We start from the raw sequence: 15,007 nt of genomic DNA on the forward strand, positions 1-15,007 counted from the left end.
AAGTATGAATCCTAGGCGGCTTGTATGCATTTTAATTACGGTTGCGCAAATATTAGAACATATTTTTAATTTTTGTGCTAAAAGTGAGACAATATTTGCAATAAATAATTACTTTTTAAAATGGGCACTATAAAATCATAGAAGGCATTGAAAAAACTTTTTATTGAAAAAGCAATAAATAAAGGTGTGACAGATGGATAAAAAGACTAGAATAGTACATAAATGAGACCTTAGTTTTACAAAATGTAAACAAAAGTCCAATACATAATATTAAAAATAAGAAAACCGAGCGGAAACACAATTCTTGACTTCCTGTCAATCCAATTGGCCACTTCGTGGGGCGTCATAGTGTGCCACGCTTGCGTTTGAGGTTTGTTTCTAGTGGTATCCGGGACTGGTATAGTGGTAACACTGTCTTCACCCCCGATCAAGTCATCGTTGCTTTGTGTTGTGATAGTTGGTACCTTCATTTGGGCGGGAAAACTCTACAATTTGAATTATAATCACTCCAAGTTTACAAAAGGCAGAAATAATTAGTACATGAACTGTCAAATAATTGTTGTGTGATTCTTTACTTCCGTTTTCGCTTCCGTTCAAACTAGTGCATGATTGGGTCTTGTAAAGACTATTGACAGATTCAGCTTTTCGCAATTGTTTTCTTGCCAGACTTGGTGTGAGTGCACCTTTTAGGATGTGTTTACCGCTACGTTCCTTCAATTCCACTTTTTTCCTTCAAATAATTTCTGTGTTAGACTGTTGGTACACCTGTACGTACTTACTTGCGTCTCCAAATAACATTAACAAAAGCAAATTCGGCCATGGAACAAAATATAAAACAAGCGCAAGCGAGGAACCAAATCTCGCTTGCTTTGATATATGACACTTTCGGTAGGTTTTTATTAATGCCGCCATTAAGGGTGATGAAAGCTAACATTGTAGAAGTACCTAAAGTGACACGTGGGGCTGATGCGTCGGCTTGGAGCCAAAAAGTCACCCAAGAAGTACAAACGAGAAGAATTGACGGCAAAAAATAATCCATCACGTAATAGCCAACTTCGCGCTTTAGTGTGAATTTGAAAACTAGTTCGCTGAAGTTGCCAACTGTAAACTTTTAGTTACTTTTTTAGGGGGATGTTGTGGTTTACCTACCAAAAGCTCCATTATTAAATGATGCTGGTACCACCGTTTCCTCTGGTACACTCCCACTGAGAACAAACTCAGTCAAATGTAAGTTTTTTGCGATTTTGACGGGATTGTCTCTATCCCAGTGTAGAATTAAGTTAGTAGTGTTGTATGTCCCTAAAATACAGTACTACCAGCTCTATTGTAACAAATTCCCTAACTTACAGCTATCCCATCTCAAGTAACAATCTTGTGTATCAAAAGGAAATTTTTGTAGATTCATCCAGCAGTAAAAAGTTGCTGTCATTCTGTACGAATAAACCACATCCCCTGATGGTTTAATTAAAACAAATACGTCTTTACCATCAATACCCATGACTTTGGTATCGCGTTCATTACGTACCATGACATGGGGTACCCATATCTTACTTCTGAGGAGTTCCTCCCCGATTAAATCTCCACGATGAGGGAAAACATCCTGATATCTCAATCTCAAGTCTTTGTACAAGTATTGTACCAACATATGGGCTTTAAATTGTAATTGATCGGCCGACTCTATATGAGTCAAGTCAATTTGCATATAAACAGGCAAGGGCCCCTCAGTCGGGGGTTTACTAAGCTTGTCATACCGACAAGGATTTGTTAAAATTGTTGTCAATTGGTCCTGACTCAAAGTACCCATGCTGGGTTTTAAAACCGGACAATTGGGTTCATTGGGATCAGGTTCGACTGTAGTTTGTGTCACGTGATCAGTCTGTGTCGTTTCCGGCAATGTGTTTGTTTTAATTAGGTCAGTTTCGTTGATAATTAGGCTTTCGGCAGGCGTTATTTGGGGATCTTTTGTCGCGAGGGTTGTAGAAATTGTTGATGTAGAACTGTAAGGATTTTTGTAATAATTTAGGGAATTTTAGTGGCGAGAATTATAGGGTGGCAGTAGTGATAGTACGATAATGGTGGATGGTTTTACAAAATTGTTAAGTTTTCCGTATTTTGACATTCTAATTGTGTGAAAATGATTGATTTGTGACTCGATGAAGTGTAAAGTTTAAATGTTTACTAGAGTATTGTGGACTTTTGTCTTAAAATTTGAAGAGAAAATGGCGGGAAATCTATACAGAGTGAGTCAATTAATAACCGATTTTCAGACGCAATCCAAACTACATTCTCACAGACAGCTTGGCTTTTGTTTTGTTTGAAAAATTTAGAATTTCGAATATAACCCTAAAGGACAGGAACCGGTGAGGAAAGTGCATTTATTTTTAATTGGTGGAGGCTTAGGAAATATGTATAGGGAATTTTCTTGTGTAGAAATTTTTGTAGCGGTCGTGCTGTAGTAGGAGGATCTAGAGTCCCTCTAGATTTCTTGTTTCTTCTTACAAAAAGGGGCTATTTATGATGATTATAACACAGGACAGGTGTTCAAAAATTGGTAAATTTGACAGATAACTGACAGGTTTTGACGTTATAATCAAAGACGTATGTTCCTAAAATTTTCGGAGCACTTTTTTAACCACGTTTTTATTCAAACGCTTGTTATCTTCTTTATCACAAAATGGTTGCTCTTAAATTCAACAAATTTGAGTGAAAACGCTATATGTATTAGTGCAGTTATCGTCAAGTCAAGTCAAATGAATGATGATATAATTTTAAAGTTAAAAAGAAAATGAGTAAGTATGTGCTCTTTTCTATTTTATTATTTTATTACTCGCTAATTATTGATTTTTTTTAGGTGAATATTTTTTTTGGTAGGTAATTGTTCATTTCGTGCATGCAAAAAACTCTTTTTGCGAATTTTATTTTTACTTGCATTTAAATATTCTTAAGAATAGGAATTTAAAATTCATTAAATTTAAATACCCTGCAGCATTATAAAAAAAATTGCAAGCTTTTGGTCAAAAATTAATCATTGTCTTATACATACCGGTGTCCGGGAAGTCCCACACTTCCTTGAAAAGGAGTAATTGGGTAGTGACATTTCTTTTTTGACATTTGACATTTTTTTTATATCTATTTAATGATACTCATGATCTTGTATATGTTTTTTTTATAATAATTTAATAAAGGCACAAAAATTTTGCCAATAAAAGCCACAAATAACACTAAACAGAGTTACAATTTAGGATTCAGCTTCTTTGTTTCTTCTTCTAATAACCTGTAGCAAAAAAATGGAAAAATTATTTTTCTAGCAGAAATAAATAGAGACAAAGTGGAGGTGCGCGACTTTCCGGACACCTGTATTTGTAAAATGGTATAACAAGTATTTAAGAAAAAGGATATTGGAAATGAATTATTGGAATTTTAATGGGCCATTAGTGGTCTAATGTGTAGAGAATTATGAACTAAACGTCGTGCTTAATTATTACGAAAATTAGAAAAGAAAACTATTTGAAATAAGAGGTTTTTTTTTGGGAAAATGTTAAATAAATTGATGATTTCTGGATATTGACTACCTTGTGAAAGTGAATCCTTAAAATATTTTTTTCTAGACCTAAACAATTAAATCATTCTTCGCTTCGGTCTCATTACTTTTACTAATATCGTGATTTATAGCCTTTTGTTCGGCGAGAAATTAAATCCGTTATCACATGACTCACCCTGTATGTCATAGAAAAAAAATATTGCACTCACCACATCACCCAGTCATAAACAAGGCATAAAAAACAAACTTCCACAAGCCACTTTTGCATTTTCGCCAAGCACAAATCCGATCTGATACAAAACAATAAACTAAGATGATCCAAGGTTATTCAGACTCTTATACCCCGTTATCACGGCCGCTTTAAACCATATATTTATGCAGACCACAATCAAACGTAGAATCCGCACTCGTACTACCTTTCAGTTAGGTTTTGAATCAGACTAGGCTGCCCTCAAGACTGGGAGAGGAATCCCCCAAGGGTCAGCTTATCGGCCAATGCTGTTGCATTAAAATCCGGAAATGCCTCAATCGAGAAAAACAATTGCGTCTTTCGTACTATAAATATTAGATGTGGTTTATTTGGACCAATATTTGCACTAGATAGCGTGTATTTAGGTTGCACTGCCGTTTATTTGTTTTGTTTTTGAAATTTTTTTTTTCATTGTCGATTCAACTTTGGCAACATTTGCAAATTTGTATTCATAGATAGTCTCACCTTCACTTTGCGACACGTACAAACATCATTTGGACTAAATCGGATCATTGCGTAAGAATTTTGCCAAATTTAGACATCACGTGTTTCCCTCAAACAGCAAAATTTCGGTAGAATCGCCAAAATATTTAAATTCGGGCGGCAAGACTCAAATGTCAATGATTCGGCCTCCACCAATCAGCGACGACGTGAGGTAATTTACCAATTCGTATGAATATATTATAATGTGAACTTGTGACGTCACACGTGCGTAAGGTTGGCAATAAAACATCAAAATGTCGTTTGGGATTTTCTCTTTAAATATTTGGTAACGTCAATTGACTTTAATCCAGGATATGGTCAAAATATACAAGGGTTGTTAAAAGATTAATTTGACTCTTGATAAATACAGTTGGAGACAAAATACTTTGGTCGTCACTTTTCTGACACTTTAATGTAATTGAAGCTTTAACGTTAAAATGAATGACAATTTTAAATTAATGACAGCTATTATATTTTCCTATCAAAAACTTGTCAACTTGTCCTAAAGCATGCTTTACAATTTAATGTCACTCAAGTGACATTGACGACCAAAGTATTTTGTCTCCAACTGTACTATAAATCCAAATCACTTCGAGTGATTATATTTCAAGTTTTACGTTAAAATGACAAATGGATTTAAGACCTAGATATTAACTTGGGAATGACTCAGTTGACTTAGTTTCGAAATGTAATAAATGCCTATTGGATTGTAATGAAACTAAACATTTCATTGTTTTTATTTTTATTATTTATTCTTTTTATAGCACCGAAACATAGAAATTCAATTAAAATAGAATTCTTAATTTTTTTTTTGCAATATCAAGATCAGATAGGAACGTCTTATATTCTAAAATAAACAAATAAATAACAAGGCATACTTGATAGCACAGACACGTGAGTTAATTCTTCAAAACACAACATGCATACCAACTGCCGTTAATTCCACTATAAATCACACTTCAATTGTCATTTCTTCTCTCAATAAATAACAGTAAGATTAACCGTAATAAACAAAAACCCAGTAGAGTATATTAAAAATGAGGAAAAGAAGTGGGAAAACAATTCGCGCTTTTCTGTCAATCCAAATGGCGACTTCTTGAGGTGTCATCTTCGTCCACAAGAAAACTTGCTCTTCTTCCGGCATTGGAATAACACTTTGAGTGCTATCTAAACTGTCATTGCTATTTTTGTAAAAGCCCTAAAACGTACAAAAGTCAGGTCTTTGCTTACTTCATCTCTCCCCGACTTACGTTTTCATAGGGCGGAGCGTGGTGTAAGCTAGAATCTGATTGGGTCAAAGCTGCGACTGACAGACTTGACTCGTACTGGCGTAAGTGTTTCCTGGCAACGCTCGGCATCACGGCCGCTTGGATTATGTATTTCTGTTTGGGTTTTTTCAACTCAACTATTTTCCTACAATATTTTGTTGAATTTTTTTGTGTTAAATAATCCAAGGTGCTTACTTGCGCCTCCAGATGACGTTAACAAAAGCGAATTCTGCCAACGAAAAGAAGATAAAACACGAGATGCCCAGAAACCATATATCGCTTGCTTTGATGTATGACACTTTAGGTATGTCTTTGCTTATACCTAAATGTAGTGTGATGAACGCTACGACTGTTGTCGCTCCGAGGGTGGCTCGTGGGGGCCCAGCGTCGGCTTGAAGCCAAAATGTCACCCAAGCAGTACATACTAATAAATATGATGGAATAAAAAAATCAAGTAGGTAGTACCCGATGTCTCTATGGAAACGGAATTTGATCATGAGTTCACTAAAATTGCCCACTGAAAATATACAAATTAATATTTTTCTGTCACAAGAATGGTAGTATTAACCTTGAGTTGACAAATCTTCATTTTGGTAAGGCCCATCGTTGGTTCCGTCGCCATATTCAATGTCATCGACAATAAATTCCGTGAAATGTAAATTATCAGCGACGTACACCCCTGATCCATTGTTCCATTCTAATTGTAGGTTGGCACTATTGTAAGACCCTAAAATTGTCACAGTTGACTGACGTATCTTTAAAAGGTGCCAACTTACAATCGCTGAAAATAAGAGTACATTTTTGGGTGTCAAAAGGAAATTTTTTTAAATCCATCCAACAATAAAATTTTGCCACCATTTTATACGTATATGTCACAAAACCGGTCTTATCTATCGATACCAACCCTTCTTTTTCTTCAATTTGAACGATGGTCGTCTCTTCTTGATCTTTGAGGAGGATATTTGGCGTCCAAATTTTGGCTTTGAGGGTATCATCACCCAAAATAACACGTCTTTTTGGAGAAATTTCCTCAAAATTGAGATTATTGTCTAAATAAGTAAACTTTACTGTCATGTATGCTATAAATTGCTAAAACAATAGAAATAGTGTGATGTAACTTTTCCCAAAGCTCACTCACAGATTGTGACGCTTCCAAATGATTGATGTCAACTTTGACAGTTACGTCAAAGGGAGTGGTCGTGTTAGGTCTGACATATCTGTCATAACGACACGGATTTGTCAAGCAATCAATAAACTGGTCTTGGGGCATGTCGTCAAAGTTTGTGCTAGTGTTGCAACAGTCCGCCCTGTAAAATGTCATAACTGTTTTTATTGCCCACTAGGGTGACAAATTTTTCGGTAAAACTTTGTGTTAATTCAATTGTAATTTGATTAATTTGGAAAACAAAAAATGTTTGATGAAGTTGTTAACGTATTTAGAATGGTTGACACATTTGGTTAAGTGTTTGTGTCTTATTTTTTTGGAAAAATAATTTTTGGTGACCCAATTAAGTTCCAAAAATTTTAGTATTGTTTCAATTATGATAAAAACTGTATTTATGAATAAAAAAATTGGAATTAGTGATTACAAAATATTAATCTTGAATTTGGCAACAATATTTGGAAATTTTGAGTATTATCTAGTACTAATTTATCAGATTGGAAGAAGAAAAATAAGCGGAAATGGTGACCTTATTTTTATTTTTTTTTCAAAATACTGACCCATCGTTGACCGTTCCTCCTTCAATCACTAAAAACCCCAAAACCAAGACTAGAACTACACTGACCATACTTTCCCAATTTTTTTTTTAAAGTGAGTCCAAGATTGCGTTTGCTCCCTTATATCTTCTGAACTAAATCTGAGTTTATCAAAACATTATCAACATTAACTAATTATCACTTCAGATCTTGCGAAAACTACGATTGATGTAACCACAAACCGAGTCTTGAACCTCACTGATGTTGATATTTTCAAAAAACCTATTTTTACTATTGTGAATCTTGTCTTATCTCATACTCGAGACTGTATCGCACTATTATAGAATAGAGGACTTTTTTTGTCACTTTCAACGATCTACTTGATGTCGACTTGAGAATTCGAGTAGAACCAGATTTTGAAGGGTGAGGGTTAAATAACACTCAAATAATCATGAAACGATTTAATTGAAAAAACAAATGTTTAAATCACACTGACTCAATTATTTGACAATGACGTTACTTAAACAAGTCGAGAACTAACTAAAAACAATATCGATAATGACAAAACCTAACAAGACATTCACATGTTTTTTATATGGGGCTGCATACAATTGATAGTGTATGTAACAAAATGCAAGTCTTGTAACAGTTGAGTTAGGCGTTTGAAATGTCTTTCAGTGTAGGGCAAAGCGCCCTCTACGGTCCGACTCAACCCCACTGGCTTAAAATCCCCACTCTGTAACTCCCCCAAGAGGATATTCAAGACAAGTTGGGCCGATTGACAATTCCGACTGTTGGTATTCCAAGTCGCAGCAGATTTGAGCAGCGCTTCCTTTTGATCATTCCTCAACTCCTTCACGGCTTCGGCAAGTCCAGTCGTCTCACCTTTCCGTATAATCCCTTGAACGATCTTCAAAACTTGCAGTGGCCGATCCAACTTCAACGCCAACTTTAACGCTTTCAAAAGTTGATCATTTTGCAAATAATTCGCCAACTGTTGCTGTTGCAAAGCCTCCTCTTCCTCCTCTTTCAATCTTTGCAACTTTCTTTCCTCGGTTACATCTTTCCATTTGATGAGAAGCGAGTCGGACCCTCCTGTCACGATCCGACTTTCGTCCTTTTGTACCGCCATTGCCCAGATTCGACCTTCGTGTTGGTCAAAAGTTCCGACACATTCCGATGTTTTTACACTGAAGAGTTTGAGGAAGCCATCAGCCCCCGCACTCAAAATCTGCATTCCGTTTGAGACGAATTCGGCTTGGAGGACACTCGAGTCGTGACCTTCGAGGGTTTTGAGGCAGTTGAGGTCGGCGACTGACCACAGTTTGATCGTACAGTCAGCTGAGGAGGTTATGACGACTTGATCAATTGGAGAGAATTTTACAGACCAGACTCCACGTTTGTGACCTTTGAGGGTCCCCACGAAAGTCAGACTGTCGGTCCAGAGCTTGGCGGTTTTGTCTTGAGAGGCCGTGGCGATGATTCTGTCATTTGGGGAGACCGACACACAGTTGATGTCTTTTTGATGCGCGATTTCGGTTCTAGTACAGTTTAGGATGGTATCACTGGTTGGTTTTTTAGGGACTTCCCAGAGTTTCAAGCAAGTGTCTTGACTGACACTTACCATGAAGTCTAGGTTGGTATTACTGAAAGTGACCGAACCGACGGAACCCGTGTGTCTCAAACCAGTACCAATGCATGACATTGTGGCACCATCGAATGACCATAGACAAATCTTATTATCTTTACCACCAGAAAGCATAAAGTTTGGGTTAGCCCTACTGGCAGCTAATGTCAAAACAATGTCACTATGACCTTTCAACAACTGACAGTTCATGTCTGAATTGTCATACAATTTAATATCGCAAGAATTGGTTGCCACGGCCAAATGCGAATCATTCTTGCCAACAAAACAAATATCAAGAATCTCATCCGAGAAGCCTATGAATTGTTTCAAACAAACGAACGATTTGAGAGAATGTAAAATAATATTATGGTCGACTGTGATTACTGCCAACGTTTTTCCTTCATCCCCTAGTAACAATTTCGTAATGGCCAATCCACCATCTTGAGCCTTGGTCACTAGGGAATTTTGCTGTTGATATATTTCTTTAGAGTTTGTAACGTCCCACACTCTTACCAACCCATTTTCACCACCGGAAGCGACATAAATACAATCGAGATCTGATTTAAAATCTGGTAATTTAAATTTCTCAGGTAACCCAATTATAACTTCCACGGCTTCATATAAAGGGATAGTCTTCAAGGCTTTAATTTGGTTAAATTGCCACAAAATTATAACCTTATCACGCCCTGACGTCACAAAATGTTTGTCATCATTGGCGAAGACTAGAGACGTTACTTTACTAAAATGAGCATTGTAGCCAACCAGAGGCTCGCCTTTGATTAGATCCCACGATAGGATTTTGCCGTCATCCCCACTCCCGAAAATAACATTTTCAATTGGGTGGAATTCGGCAACGTTGACCACGCCTTGACACCCTTTAAGGTTCAAAATGCAAGTTTGGTGGTCCAAATCCCAGATTCTGACACTTCCATCAGAACCACCACTTGCCAAAAACTTGTCTTTGAGACTCAGTTTCGCTATAGGTCCTTTGTGGATATATTTCCACATTTTGACAAGTTGACCTTGTCTATTCCACAACTTCAAAAGACTGCTTTTGTGCGACGATATAATTCTTTCGCCGTCGGTTGTAAAAGTCTGAAGAAAATCACAATCTTCTCCATTTTCTTCTCCGATGGTTTGACTCACGACGCCATCTTGGGTATTCAAAAGAGTGACAGATGAAGAAGTCTGACAGTAAATGGTGTCTTGATGCCACTCAATGTTGCCCCCGGTATAAAAAGCGCCATGTTTAGACTCGACTTCGAATCTGTAATTAGAAATTTTCGGTTTGTAGACTTGCTACGAGTGATAATAAGTTGAAATAATAAGTGAAGGAATTTTTTAATTTATGGATCCTAATAGAAGACAAACACGTCGACAAATTTGTTATTTGAATGACGAGGATTTCGGCATTTTCTGATAAAAATCAGTAATTTGATTTGATTTAATATGATTTATTAGGCTTATCACAAGTGCCATGAAAAACAATGAACTGATTGAGTAAATAATCGAATTAGGTAATTTCATTTCCGTCAATTGCGACATTTCAAATTTTGAAAATAGTACAGTCGGGGACACGGAAAACTGGGCAGATGTGTCATTCAGTTGTCAACATTTCTGAACTATACCTTAGGTACTCATAACCAAGCTTTTAATGCTTGTCTCCATTTCTGCATGATCAAATTCACCGTACTTTTTGGAATCCCCAAAATCACTTGCCGCTGCACATCCCGTTTTGAATATGAGCTATTGCTCGAGATTTTTTTAAAACTGATACAGCTGGCATTTTCCAATAATTGATGTATGTCAAAGTTAATTTTATATCAATCATAATGACAATAAAGGTGCATTTACATTGACATTTTTTGAAATGACAATCAAAGACTGCCCAGGATTCCGTGTCCCCGACTGTAGGTTGTGTTGTTGTCATTGTTTTACATAGCAAAGCTAAATTGTCTCATTTTGTTTTTCTTTAAACTCAAGTAGCTTGATTTTTATCGTGCCAGTTCAGAGTCTTTAGGACTTCTCGCGAAAATTGCACAATTGATTAAACGATAACTTATTAATGGAATCACTAGACCGCGTATAATTATGTATGTGATATAAAGATCCTTGAATATATCGATGTCTAAATATAGCAAATATATTGCAATTAAAATAAAAAATATCTAAAAATCCAGCACGCGACATTCTTTTGTTTTTAAAAGTTTTATCTATTTCTCCGTATACTAGACCCAAACCTTGATCTATATCTGATAACAAATAAATGCATCTATTTCCATTGTTTACTAGAACAACAACCGAAGATTTTTTTAGTGCCTCGATTGCGCCTTGTGTTGTGAAGTTTCCTCTTCAAATAAAACCTTTGTTTATTTTGTAGCTTTTATTAGAGTTTTCCTTAATAAATCCTTACACACACAGCCCACTTAATTTAATTAAATACATTTAAGCTCCAAGTGATTTAATATGGAAATATTGTCGGATAAGACAAAAGTTTTCGTCTTGTGTCTAGTATCCTTTAATAACGATTTATCAACAAATCATAAACGCGGTAACAAAGAAAAAAATTCACTGAACGTAGGTAGATTGACAAATATGTACTCTACATTATATATAATAATCATAATTTTATCACCAAATAAAAATAACTGTTGTGTTATCGTTGATAACATTAATTAAAATAATTATGTTAGTACTGGCGGATATTCATTTGTTTTGACTTTTTGAGCAATGAGCCGACCTTTTTATATAGCAACCTTGGCATTTCACAATCGACCACATGTTTTGTACATAACCTGAAAAACATTTTATCGTCCAATTTCCAATTAAATCAAAATATTCTTTGAAGCGACTTTGTTAATACTTACGCTTCTTTTAATTTTACATTGGTGGTCATTTTTTACAAATACTTGTTGAAAATCTCAACTACACAATTTTTTTTCGAAAAATTTTAACACAGTTATTTAGTTAATCACGTAATAAAGTCAATTATTGTAAACTGCACTAGTTTTTGTTCATTTTTCACTTGTGTCCAAAAAAATTAAACGTGCATTCGAATAACAACTGAAAAAATCTGACAGTTACGAAACCAAGCTGACTTCGCATAAGGTTGGCTCATTGCTTATTGTCTCAATTACGTAACAATCAGTAGTACACTTTGGACTATTTGTACGAAATTAGACAAAACATGGTCATGAATCATTATTTATGAATTTTTGTGAAAAAGCTGCCAAGACGTAGTGAACTTTCATCCAACAAAAACACGTGAGTGTTGTTTTTCTAAGTCCCCATTTTCGCATCGCAGGTCGCTGTGATCAAACAATCGTTTTTCTCTCTCTCTCCCTCCGTAAAATCAATAATCCATCTCGTTCTAACTCCATGTTTTGGTCTTTGACATTTCACAGCTGGTAAATCGAATATCGACACAGAAACGTATGTAAACATTAACTTTCCTCAACGTTAATGCAACCCGAAGACATCGAAATCGAGGTAACTCCTCAAAAATCATTCCCTCAAATTGAGGTCTATTCGTTTTAGTTGCCCTCGCCGTGCCTCAACGGCCTAGATTCCGCCCTCCAGCGGCTGGGGATGTTGGCCACGAGCACCGATTCCCGGCGAGAGTACCTCAAGGAAATCCAGAGGAAGCCCTACTTAAATATGGTCCGGATTAACACGCGATACGTCAGCAACGTTTCGATAGGGTTCCGCGTGAGGCCCCTCACGCCCCACGTGAGATACAAACCGTATTCGATCCGAGAAAGGCACAGGACGCGATCCGAGAACAATGATAGTGAGAACGATGCTAGTCTCGTTAAGGCGGTCGTCGACCAAGTAATTGAAAATTCCGTCGATTTAGCCCAACTGAAGAAAGCTAAGTCTCTGGAAAGTATCGTCGCAGAGAGCAACCCCGATGTAGATCTGCGCAATATTAATTTTCCCGAATTAGAAGTCGTTTCGAATTGTATACAAAATCTGAAAGTCGCAGAGTGATTCTCACACACTCTGCACTGTCACTGCCTTTTTTGCGATTTTTTTCTCCTTCTGTGGGGAGTCAGCCCGAGTGAACTCACTAAAGTAGCTTAAGTTCAGCTTTTTTCGATGCACTAACCACAGGAAGAACCAAAGAATTGTACAATTTGATGAATTATTGGGGACTGAAATTTAGTATTTGACTATTTGTAATTTATATAGAAAAAATGTTGTATAAGACGCGTTGAGCAAAATATATTGACTATTTATGTTGTCATTCTCAAAATAAAGAATCTTCAATCAGCTTTTGTCTCATTTAATAGCCTTTGCTACTGATTTTGAGTCACGTGATCTTGCTTTTTGTTCATTTAAATTAATTAAATCTTGAAAATTTTTCACGCACTTAAGCTTGATTGTCAACAGCAATTTGGAACATATTTTAAATGGAAATTGCGTGAATGAAATTATTTTGAAGTTAGTTTTGTCTCTTAAAAAAAACTTGTAATCAATAGAAGAGATCTTTTCATGTTTTCACTTTGTGTGGTATATTGTGTTAGGTTTGGGGTAAAAAACTCCAGTAAATCCCTATTTTTATTTATGTTATACAATACTGGTGAGAGAGAAAATAGTATATTTAAAATACTTCATGTTTTACTTAGGCCGCCCCCCACACACTTTCTTGTGCCTCAACAACTTCACGGCCTTTTCGCAGTCCTTCTCACAGTAGGGACAAAAATATCCGTTATGTTTTTTCAAATGAAAAATCAGAGTCGATTTGTATTTATACGCTTTGGAACAAATCTCGCACACATAGGGCGTAGCCACCGTGTGCGCCTTCTCGTGCTGTTTTAACCGATTTTTGGTGCGAAAGGCCTTCCCACACTCCTTGCACCTGAAATTGAATTCGTTCGAATGCAGGGCTTTATGCCCATCTAAATTCCTCTTATCTGAGAACGATTTATTACAATTTTTGAAGTCGCAAACAAACGGCCGGTCTTTCGTATGTGTTCTTAAGTGTCTTTGTAGTTTGCTGGGGGCTGGAAACGCACTCGAGCAGTATTTACATTTGTTTCGACCGGCGTGAACTTTGAGATGATTGGTTAAGTCGCATTTAATCGCGTAGGATTTTTTGCAAATATCACAGACGTAGGGGCGTATCTTGGTGTGTATGGCTATGTGGGCGTTGAGTGTGACCCTGCGTTTGAATTTTTTGTCGCAATGGGGGCACGGGAAGATTTTATGACTCGGAGGGGGTTTGCGCGACTCCGCTTTCGTTTCGACATAATTGGGATGAGAGCCGTAATTTGAGTAGTCTAGCCCCACATTGGGGTAATTGAGATCAGGGAAAGTCTCTTGTTGGCAACTGTAATTAATCGCCACTTCTTGGGGGTAGTTTGAGGAGTGCCTCAAAACGGTCGATTCTTGGTAGAAATCATTATGAAACTTCTTCATTCCATAATTGGGGTTCAAATAGTCGAGATTTTCTTGCATATAATTCGCGTTTTCAACGATTTCCAACATTTCGTGATCGTTAATTGGGCAAGGCTCTAGTGGCAACACTGAATCTTTGTACAAATCGATGTCGTTGCATTCGAGATGCTCCAGATTCGGTTTGTTTGACACAATTACGCTCATTTTTTGCTGGGTGTAGTCGAGAATCGTCTCGGTGCCCCATTCTTGACGATTCATTAAAATCGACTCGAATTTCTGATCAGTGGCGTGGCATATTATTAAAAATTGATAAAAATCATCCAGTTTTAATAAACAAGGGTTACATAACTGTTTCGGTTTGAAATCATCCTTGAAAAGCTGTTTTTGCATTAATAAACAGACATAACCTCACTTTTTATCCTACCTCCAATTTTAAACACTTTTTTATCTTATTCTCAATATCATTAGGGCTTTTTGCCCAAATCAAGTGACACATTTCATTAATTTGGCCACAAATACGGCATATATTGTGATTCCACTGCATTTTTGGGCTACACCCCCAATTAACATAACCTCAATTTCGGACGCTAGATTTCAATCAATAAACAGTACTGGGGACCCTCGGATAAATAAAACGACAATAAATTTAAAAAACATGTATTTGTATATATATATATAGGACAGAATAAACACAGTTCAAGCAAATATTTTTTGTAAAAAAACAACATAACCCCACTTTC

The 15,007-nt window shown here is 36.4% G+C and overlaps 5 protein-coding genes across 6 annotated transcripts; 1 reads left to right on the forward strand and 4 right to left on the reverse strand.

The window, feature by feature from the left end:
* Positions 1-147: 147 nt before the first annotated feature.
* On the reverse strand, positions 148-3,941 carry LOC123016417 (pH-sensitive chloride channel 2-like). Its single transcript, XM_044416801.1, has 6 exons — positions 3,751-3,941; positions 1,348-1,997; positions 1,150-1,299; positions 780-1,101; positions 541-730; positions 148-485 (listed from the first exon to the last, which is right to left on the reverse strand). The coding sequence occupies exons 1-6, from the start codon at positions 3,807-3,809 to the stop codon at positions 237-239; spliced, it is 1,620 nt and encodes a 539-aa protein (XP_044272736.1). The 5' UTR covers positions 3,810-3,941; the 3' UTR covers positions 148-236.
* Positions 3,942-5,010: 1,069 nt separating this feature from the next.
* On the reverse strand, positions 5,011-7,638 carry LOC123016418 (pH-sensitive chloride channel 2-like). Its single transcript, XM_044416802.1, has 7 exons — positions 7,265-7,638; positions 6,681-6,849; positions 6,319-6,631; positions 6,111-6,269; positions 5,738-6,059; positions 5,525-5,687; positions 5,011-5,472 (listed from the first exon to the last, which is right to left on the reverse strand). Exons 1-7 carry the CDS (start codon positions 7,330-7,332, stop codon positions 5,272-5,274), a joined length of 1,395 nt encoding a protein of 464 aa, XP_044272737.1. The 5' UTR covers positions 7,333-7,638; the 3' UTR covers positions 5,011-5,271.
* A 50-nt stretch (positions 7,639-7,688) lies between these two features.
* LOC123016416 (transducin beta-like protein 3) lies at positions 7,689-11,953 on the reverse strand. Its single transcript, XM_044416800.1, has 2 exons — positions 11,735-11,953; positions 7,689-10,134 (listed from the first exon to the last, which is right to left on the reverse strand). Exons 1-2 carry the CDS (start codon positions 11,761-11,763, stop codon positions 7,821-7,823), a joined length of 2,343 nt encoding a protein of 780 aa, XP_044272735.1. The 5' UTR covers positions 11,764-11,953; the 3' UTR covers positions 7,689-7,820.
* On the forward strand, positions 11,946-13,139 carry LOC123016420. Of its 2 annotated transcripts, XM_044416804.1 has the most exons (3): positions 11,946-12,131; positions 12,272-12,356; positions 12,405-13,139. In XM_044416804.1, the coding sequence occupies exons 2-3, from the start codon at positions 12,330-12,332 to the stop codon at positions 12,855-12,857; spliced, it is 480 nt and encodes a 159-aa protein (XP_044272739.1). In that variant the 5' UTR covers positions 11,946-12,131; positions 12,272-12,329; the 3' UTR covers positions 12,858-13,139. The 2 variants fall into 2 exon arrangements, with proteins under 2 accessions (XP_044272739.1, XP_044272738.1); XM_044416803.1 differs by lacking the exon at positions 11,946-12,131 and having other exon boundaries at positions 12,187-12,356.
* A 287-nt stretch (positions 13,140-13,426) lies between these two features.
* Positions 13,427-14,840, reverse strand: LOC123003786 (zinc finger protein 586-like). The gene is made up of 2 exons (XM_044396780.1): positions 14,692-14,840; positions 13,427-14,645 (listed from the first exon to the last, which is right to left on the reverse strand). Exons 1-2 carry the CDS (start codon positions 14,809-14,811, stop codon positions 13,488-13,490), a joined length of 1,278 nt encoding a protein of 425 aa, XP_044252715.1. The 5' UTR covers positions 14,812-14,840; the 3' UTR covers positions 13,427-13,487.
* Positions 14,841-15,007: the final 167 nt, after the last annotated feature.

This window comes from Tribolium madens, unplaced genomic scaffold (assembly GCF_015345945.1).
Source record: "Tribolium madens isolate multiple individuals breed KSU strain unplaced genomic scaffold, Tmad_KSU_1.1 Scaffold_1;HRSCAF=32;Tcas5.2_LG8, whole genome shotgun sequence".
Taxonomy (NCBI): domain Eukaryota; kingdom Metazoa; phylum Arthropoda; class Insecta; order Coleoptera; family Tenebrionidae; genus Tribolium; species Tribolium madens.